General features: G+C 30.2%; 2 protein-coding genes and 1 long non-coding RNA gene across 5 annotated transcripts; 1 reads left to right on the top strand and 2 right to left on the bottom strand.

The window, feature by feature from the left end:
* Positions 1-201: 201 nt before the first annotated feature.
* LOC148230776 (uncharacterized) lies at positions 202-2,089 on the bottom strand. Its single transcript, XR_015810894.1, has 2 exons — positions 1,950-2,089; positions 202-1,342 (listed from the first exon to the last, which is right to left on the bottom strand). It is a non-coding gene; the product is annotated as an uncharacterized LOC148230776 (long non-coding RNA).
* Positions 2,090-4,533: 2,444 nt separating this feature from the next.
* SpdS (Spermidine Synthase) lies at positions 4,534-7,282 on the top strand. 3 transcript variants are annotated; one of them, XM_088195132.1, is made up of 4 exons: positions 4,534-4,770; positions 5,208-5,425; positions 5,493-5,618; positions 6,699-7,282. In XM_088195132.1, exons 2-4 carry the CDS (start codon positions 5,222-5,224, stop codon positions 7,233-7,235), a joined length of 867 nt encoding a protein of 288 aa, XP_088051258.1. In that variant the 5' UTR covers positions 4,534-4,770; positions 5,208-5,221; the 3' UTR covers positions 7,236-7,282. The 3 variants fall into 3 exon arrangements, with proteins under 3 accessions (XP_088051258.1, XP_088051257.1, XP_088051256.1); XM_088195131.1 differs by having other exon boundaries at positions 5,197-5,425; XM_088195130.1 differs by having other exon boundaries at positions 4,555-4,770; positions 5,126-5,425.
* A 231-nt stretch (positions 7,283-7,513) lies between these two features.
* Atg10 (Autophagy-related 10) lies at positions 7,514-8,151 on the bottom strand. The gene is made up of 2 exons (XM_088195133.1): positions 7,807-8,151; positions 7,514-7,743 (listed from the first exon to the last, which is right to left on the bottom strand). The coding sequence occupies exons 1-2, from the start codon at positions 8,097-8,099 to the stop codon at positions 7,536-7,538; spliced, it is 501 nt and encodes a 166-aa protein (XP_088051259.1). The 5' UTR covers positions 8,100-8,151; the 3' UTR covers positions 7,514-7,535.
* Positions 8,152-8,805: the final 654 nt, after the last annotated feature.

Here is an 8,805-nt window from a genome sequence, read left to right as displayed (position 1 = left end):
ACTTAAATATTTGTAATTATAATCCTTGGAGTAAAGATATGAAATGGATAAGAAAAGTAGTTTTAAAACAGTAGATAGAAATCTTGGTTATGAATAATAAATATGATGATACGACTCAAACTTATCCAAAATAAATAATTTCGCTGCCAAAAGGAATAATAAATGTATTGGAAGGAAACGGCCAAAAAAAAACGCATGGGATAATTTGCAACCTGTTGATTTATTAACATATTATTCCTGCATTTAAGGAAAAGCATGATTTCAACATTTATACAAAAGAAATGTATGCATATCACACTACAGGTTTGAAATTATCCAGATTTTTCACACTTACGATAATTACTATTCATCCCGATGATGAAATGTACAATACAAAACCTCATAAATGGTGTTCTGCAAGAATTAACCACCCAACCCTATTCGATCTTCGTTTTGAATAAACGAATATATAGAGCCATATTAAGAATAGCAATTCATTAGATTCGACTTTCAATTTTGGTATTTAAAAATCATATAAACGTTAAACATAATATTGGCTTATATTCGAATACAGCAGTGCTTTGATTTACAAGTTTAATTCGTTCAATGACGAAGCTCACATTTCATATCAATTTTTCCCATTGAAATGAATTAAAATGCCATTAATCCATTTAAATGGATTAATGCCATTGAAAAAAGGTAAATACATACTAAATAAATACATTTTTTCAAGTTACGAATTACGTTGTATGTCGAGTCTAATTTAAGAAAGAAAAACTCGTAAATTTAGGTTCCACTGTACATGTTGTAGGATATATCCCTTAATATTTTGTTAAAACGTAAATTTTTATTATATAATATGCACACATAGAATAATTATTAAACTGAATGAGATATTCGCCAATGTTCTTTACAGGAGACAAAATTAGGAAGGGGATATTGTTTTTGACCCTAAAAGTTCAACTTACAGAGACCATACTAGTATTTTCAGTCTAATATTTCATTTATTCGTTTTTGTTCCATACAAAAAATCACAAATTGATTCAACGTTTATTGTTTAGATCAAGTATACATAGTTAAAGCAGATTTCTTCTAAAACAAAATCAAAGGAACTGGTCGATAGAATGCTTAAACACTGTAACCTATCAAATTCCGTTTTCCGATGCATTCACCGAAAAAAAACCATAAGCCAACTTCTGCAGCAACGAGCGTGTTCAACCACACCTCTCTTTCCACTTCCCCGTTTTAGCTCCATTTATGAGCCTGTATAAGCAGTTTTTTATTTCTCCGAAAGTCGGAGTCATTTCCACTTTTGCGTAATTCATAAAAGTGGCCAGTTTAGGTTTGGCGTTTGTCATCAATTCTGAAACAAACATTTATTATTACTAATAATTAATCGAGTAATGTAGTAGTTCAGATGTAATATGTAAGCATATTTTTTATAAAAAAATCTTTCACATAAATTAAAATTGCAAGTAGTATTTAACATTACCATGAACATATTAAATACGGTGACCAGATGTCCTCCTTGAACGAAAATTTTCAAAAAGATATTTTTTTAGCTACCGTAACAATTTTTTTATTTAAAAAATTTCAGAAATGGTCTTTGAACAAAATTTTCAAAATAACCTTTTTTAGCTCCCGCAGCAGATTGCCCTCAAACAAAAATTTCCAAGATAGCTTTTGAAATCTGATCACCGAATAGTATATAACATACATACAATTAACAAGTGTTCAATATGTACATATCTGTTTTTAAAAACTATAATATTAATCTGTGACAATAGGTGAAAGAATGAAAAAAAATGTTCCAAAATAAGTCTCTTTCTCCTAAATGCAAGTATAGTAATATATTCTAAATATAAATATATTAACTAGATCGATCGAATTGCTATGATACTAAACAAAATTGAAGCAACAGGTTACGTAAGAATCAATTTTGAATAAAATAATTATGATAATTGACTCACGTCCAGGCAATTTAGCTATTAAGGAGGCCATAACTGTGATGGGGCGAAGCGCCAGTTATTCTGAAGAGCACTGAATTGTCTCATATCTATACAATTGCCAGATGTCATCTGTCAGGTGGAAATGCTAGATAGAAGCTAATTTTTTCGCGGCGCTACTTAAAAATAGTTTATATATGCCATTTAAAATAAAATTCTTACTGCAACCTAATAATAAATAAGATGACCAAATTAAAAAATAAATAAAAGGGCTATTTCAGTTTCCTTTATTCGAGGAGGGGCGATTGCTGTAAAAGCTAAAAACGACAAAGATCATTTTAAAAACTTTTGTTCAAAGGTCATCTCGAAAACTTTTTCGAGGAGGAGAATAGATCATTTCGGAATTTTTTGTTCATCCCTGACAGCATCCCTAAAGGGATGCTGTCAGGGCTAAAAAGAAAGGTCACCTCGCACATTTTTGTTCAAGGAGAACATTTTTTTATCGAGGACAAACCTCCTCATAGGAGGACATCTGGTCACCATATAATAAATTATATACAAAGCTGCAGGCAAACTACACTTTTTTTAATACATAATAATTTGTGGGCTTTTCAATCTGTAAAATTGAATACATACTCATCTTTTTATGTAAAATATTAATGCAAGAAGCCACCCTCGATTGAAATTAGTATTTTATTTTATATTCACTCTTTTGTCAAAAGTTATTGCTAAATTAATAATCTTAATACGTGTGTGCCTCTCATCGAATAAATAACTTAACAGTTATAATTAATAAGTTGGCTTCAAAATATTGCAAAATTACTGTATTAAATATCTACTTTAATTCTATGACTTTACATTATTTATTATATGGCAAACTGTGTAAAAACTATTGATAAATACATTTTGGGACTGTGATGGTGACGGGTGGTAATGAGACACAGATTGAGCCACTGCAGTAGTAATTTTATTGAAGATATGAGCTGTTTATATTGTAAAAGGGCGGATGCGAGACAATGCGTCCGAACGCCCGGAAGATTGGCCGTGTAGAAAAAAAATTGTTACGCCAGTGCTACTCAAATACCGACGAGTTTTGGCCATAACAAATTTAAATCGGTCCCCATAATATTATTAAAAGTATAACTCGTAGAAAAACAGCTTAAATTTTCTAATTCTGTAAAAACGTACAAATTTATTTAAATTTCGAACTACATGGCCAAGGGGAACTGTAATTTATGAGTTCATATGAGGCGTTCAGAGTACAAATGGCAAACTCGACAAATGACCATTTCGAGAAAACCACGATTAATTTATTTTATGCATGGGCGAAGTGGACAGTTATCTATTTCTTTCGTAACCATTGCGTAGATACGAGAAAGATAAATATTATATAGGCGAATTCGCCCTTTGTGCTCGCAATCAAATTGCTAAAAGTCAGCAGATGAATTTATAAATTCGTGAATATCAACAAAATAAAAATATGCTATAATTTTTATAAAGTGGGGATTCAATTTTGCGAAAAAAAATGTTCAAGTGTCGAGTTCGCTCTTTGTGCTCTGAACGCCTCATATATTTTTATACTTTCTAAGAAAATAAAAAAAAATGAACAAAAGTTTCCAGAGAAAATATTACCATATATGGATCATTTTATACAATTTTTACAAGTATGTTAATGGCTTTAAATTTGTTTTGTATTACAGTGATTATATTTGTTTTAAAATTTTACTATAAAGTAATTATTTATTGTAAAAACATGTAGAATCATATAATTTATTTTGACGACGGACACAGATTGAGCTGCTGCAGTAGTATTTTATTTAGTATTTATAGTTACATGCTATTTATATAAATATACAGTGAATGGTGTGCGGGGCCCGCTACGCCAGTGCTACCAGAACGCCGCCAAATTTTGCCTATAATAAAATCTAAATGAAATTTAAATAAATAGGCCCCCTATAATATTTTTAAATATTTAATGTAATTCTAACACAATAACTTAATTTTATAAGAGAAAAACGCTTACGTACTGTATAGGTAAAAATATTTATTTCAGTAAAAATTAAATTGTCTCAATTTTTATCTTTATATGTAGGCTTACAATAATTATGAAGCTCTAACTGGCACAGCTAAAAAAATGTCATTTCGGAAATTTAATTTTTTTATTCAAAGGCAATCTCAATAATTATTATGAGTCATGGAAAAATTTTTGTTCAAATGAGAACAAAAAGGGATAAGAGGAGGACATGTTTTTTAGGTAGACTTCTGGTCATCTTAATATCTATATGATAGTTTTTTTAAAGAAATCACCAACAAATAGCATCAAAAGATAAATTAGATCGGTCATCTGTGACAGAGAAAAGAGTTTTCCATTGACATCGAATAAAATTGAATAAAAATATAATACAGACATCTTTTCCACACATTTATTTATTTTGCGTTTAAAGATTATGAAAAAATTAACAGCATTAAAAATCTTAAAATATATCATATAATAATTAAGTGATGTGTAATTTTACTACCTACATAAATATATATATTTTTGTTATTGTATCGTTTCAGATTACTTCTCCAAATACATTTTGACAATTTACTCAATGGCCAAAACTAAGACTCTTAAGGTCCGAGTGACAGTGGTACATTAAAAAGCATATCTTTCAAACGTTTTATCTGTCGCTGCCCCTATCGCGCGTATTTTATTGCGCAGAAATTGTTATTTTGCCCTACATACGTCACATTTATAATATGTACGCCTATTATAACTATACGTATCAATAACTACACAATTTGCGATTATTTTAACTGTACATAACTTTGCCACGCAGTAGAAGTGTTTTTGACAGACGACGTGAGTATACCAATATATATTTTACATTGATTTCACCAGAATCTTGTAATTCAATTTAATATTTATTTATTTTTCTAACATTTGACCATATTATTCGATATTTTCTAATATTAATACATCTGGTACACATAAATAAAATTAATTGAGACATAGAATACCATTTAGTCTTCATAGACACACATAAACATATAAATATAGTCATTATCTCAATTTGACAACGTAATCGTGTTTAAGAGCATGACTTTGAACCTGAACTTTTGATATCATTCATGTAGGGTTAACTAAATATATGAATTATAACATTCATCTTATCACCTACGTATTTAAGATATAACATTCGAATAAATTTGACCAGATCGCTGAATTCGAGTATTCGCAACAGACCTCATCGTCTCTATTCGTTGGAACTATATCATACGATATTAGTTTATTTACAGCAACTTTGATCAAAATGGATTTGATAAACAAAGGATGGTTCAGCGAAATATCCGATTTATGGCCCGGCGAAGCTATGTCTCTCCAAGTCGAAGAGATACTACATTCCGAAAAGTCTAAATATCAAGATATACTCGTGGTGAAGACTAAGAGTTACGGAATCGTGTTGATTCTCGATGGAATCATTCAATGCTCTCAAAAAGATGAATTTGCATATCAAGTACTACTCAATACTTATTTTATATTCATAATAATAATAATTAATGATGATTAATTTTTATTTATAGGAAATGATTTCTTTTCTACCACTCTGTTGCCATAAAAACCCTGAAAAGGTTTTGATCGTCGGCGGCGGTGATGGTGGAGTTGCTAGAGAAGTTGCAAAACACCCGCTTGTGAAAGAGATCCATCAAGTATAAAATACGTTAAATTACTACATAAATCATCTCATTTTTATACACTTGGAAGAAGACTGTCATATCATAAAATTAATAGATTCGAAGCATTTCAAAACATGTATATTTATTAAAAACTAGTTCTCGACAGATTTATATTCGGAACAACTCTATGGGGAATTAGCAGGCATTTTAACGTATTTTAACTCACAGTTTTGTACAACAATCCTATTTTTTCTCCTTATTTATATACAGTAGACCCTCCCCCCCCCCCCCCCGATAATATGGTTAATTGGGAACATGCTATTTGGGTGCCCGTTACTTTATGTGTGAGCGAGCCAAAGGGATGATATCTCACCATATTTGTACATACATATTGTAAAAAATTATATGAGTATTTTCTAGTCCCTCAACTACACGCGTCCAAATAGCTCGTCCTTAATTTACCGTGTTATTGGGGGGTCTTGTTCAAATTTTAATGGAATAAATAGGCTATTTTGGATATAAAAAATAAAAAAATTGCAGTCATTGTAACGACTTATAATATTGAAAAATTCTCTTTTTCTACTTTGAAAATCATAATTTAAAGCACAAAATTCAACTTCAAATTAATGAAATATTAACTGTGTCATACTTCATCATCATTAATAATAAAAATTCAATTGAAAAATAGTTTTGAATATTTTACCAAATCAAAATTAACAAGATTTATCTTATCAAGATTTTTTGTGGGGAAGATAATGGTCAGCTTAATTAAATAATTAATTTTACATAAGTATGTACTAAAATAAATCAGAATAGTTAAAATTTGCATAGGGTTCTTTATTTTACCGTAGTGATTTTTATTTTAGTTCCACTCAACTTTTCCATAAATAATTGCTATCAATTAATAACGTTTATACAACTTACACTTGCAACTCTCTTCAACATAATTTTTTTAACCATATCCCGTTGCTCCGTAAAAAATCTCCAAATTTACTATTTTTTAATTTTGACAGTCTTCTATGATGATAAAAATAAAAAATAATGAATTATATAGTAACCTAATACCATTTACTCTTATTGTTACAAATTGTCAATTTTTGTATTGAATTTAAGGTTGAAATTGACGATCGGGTCGTTGAAGTGTCGAAGAAGTATTTACCGTTTATGGCCGAAGGCTTCAATAGTCCCAAATTAAAATTGCACATCGGTGATGGATTTCAATACATGAAAGATCATAAAAACGAATTCGACGTCATCATAACGGACAGCAGCGATCCTGTCGGACCGGCAGTGAGTCTCTTCCAGGAGGATTACTTCAATTTGATGAAGCGAGCGTTGAGGGGCGACGGTATCGTTTGCTCTCAAGGCAGCACCGTATGGGCTGATCTCGACCACGTCAAAAGTACGCTGAACCATTGCAAGAAGCAATTTGTAAAAGCGTCTTACGCAGTTGCCACAGTTCCTACCTATCCGACCGGTCAAATCGGATTCGTGATCGGTTCTTTGGATCCGAATTGTAAATTAAGCGAACCGAACATTGTGTTCAGCGAGAGCGAACTAGATAAAATGGATCTAAAGTACTACAGTGAAGATATTCACAAAGCAGCTTTTGCGCTTCCACGTTTTGTAACCAAAACGCTGTCTTTATAAAAATGTTTTATGATACGAATTGCTATATATTTAAAAAAAATCAAAAATTAGCTTAAATTTAATAAATTAAAAGCTGCTATAACATAACTCAAACTTGATGAATCATACACACGAATATACCATAGTTGTTTTTATATAGCACATAATATAAGTTTATTTAAATTAACATGTTGATTTTGATTATAAAAAGTGATCAAGTTTGAATCTTTGCATTCCTTTGTGTATATTTTGATATTAAATATTACATATTTTTTATATAAATAAATAAATTTATATTATATTATTAACAGGTAATTTTATTTATACACTTAAACCATATGCATAATCCATAGAAATTCCCAAAAATAATCCTACAGAAGTAATAAATTTAACAATAATATTACTACACTTAGGTCCTTCTAAAAACTCGTGTGTCTTACAGGGATGTATTGTAAAATACGGCCTTAGTAATATAGGATGCTCCTGCTGTGTTACCGCAGAATACATATCCTTAGTATCCTCGTCATATCTGAAATGAACACAAAAAAAATCACACAGGAGTTTCAATTTATATATTTTATTTTAATCATACAATTCCTTGCAATGTTGCCAAACGTCCGAGAGTATTAACGTAGATCCGGAGGAATCGCACACATTAAAGTATAGCACAGGTACTGCATAGTTAACGCTGTAGCAAACATGATATTCCCATTTCAAATATGTATCAGCGTTTCTCTTATCCGGCAAATACTTTATCTTTTTCAAATAAGCGCCCCCTTGTATTTCAGGATTCCCTTCCAACTTCCAATCATCGCATATACGATTTGATGTATTGATTACTTTATTAGCGCATACTAAAAACTCTTCCCAAGATACAGAGACCATAACTTGAAAATTTTCACAACAATCCGCCGAAGCATATATTTTCTTCTATTGGGTAAATGTCAGTCAAAACATAATTATTATCGTCCATGACATAAAGTTGATTTCAAACTCTATATAATGTCTGATCTATCTAATATAAATAAATGTAAAATTATATATATATTTGATCTCGTGAGCATCACAATTATCGGATGAACGGAGAACGGATTCTTAGCAGCTTCGATATACTTGATCTTAGTATAGATAACCGTCAAATTTATATTTTATGTATTTAAATGTGAATATGCTGTAATTTATAGTTTTCAAATATAGAGAAAAAATAAACTAAAATTTATTTATTATATATTTTACATTTTTATTAAATATTTAGTACTAATTAAAAACCACAAAAGTGCCATAAATTGTTTAGTAAATGTCACATAAAGAGTGACAGTACGAATACTACAATAGGCATACAACACCAGAATACGGCTTCAAATTGCCACTGTAATTGCACCAGTCACCACGTCTTTTAGTATTCCAGTCATTTTTTTAAATTTTATCATTATAAGAAGCAAAATATGATAGCTTCTTAGAAATAACTGATAATAAAACATGGTGACTCTCTTTTGGCACATGACATACGCAAAATCTCACCACTACTCAAAGTTCTTAAAAATCGTTTTTTTACTTTAAATCAAATTAAGACAATGCGGTCTTTTAAGTA

Source organism: Plectrocnemia conspersa, unplaced genomic scaffold (assembly GCF_051122295.1).
Source record: "Plectrocnemia conspersa isolate PC_06_02 unplaced genomic scaffold, ASM5112229v1 ptg000010l, whole genome shotgun sequence".
Classification (NCBI taxonomy): Eukaryota; Metazoa; Arthropoda; class Insecta; order Trichoptera; family Polycentropodidae; genus Plectrocnemia; species Plectrocnemia conspersa.
The sequence above is the reverse complement of the archived record's forward strand: the minus strand, read 5'-3'. Positions and strand labels throughout refer to the sequence as shown.

Coding starts and splice junctions, on each gene's coding strand:
- SpdS (XM_088195132.1), top strand. CDS start 5,222: ATGGATTTGATAAACAAAGGATGGTTCAGCGAAATATCCGATTTATGG. Junction 5,426..5,492: donor AAGATGAATTTGCATATCAA/GTACTACTCAAT, acceptor TTTTATTTATAG/GAAATGATTTCTTTTCTACC. Junction 5,619..6,698: donor TTGTGAAAGAGATCCATCAA/GTATAAAATACG, acceptor ATTGAATTTAAG/GTTGAAATTGACGATCGGGT.
- Atg10 (XM_088195133.1), bottom strand. CDS start 8,099: ATGGTCTCTGTATCTTGGGAAGAGTTTTTAGTATGCGCTAATAAAGTA. Junction 7,744..7,806: donor TGGCAACATTGCAAGGAATT/GTATGATTAAAA, acceptor TGTTCATTTCAG/ATATGACGAGGATACTAAGG.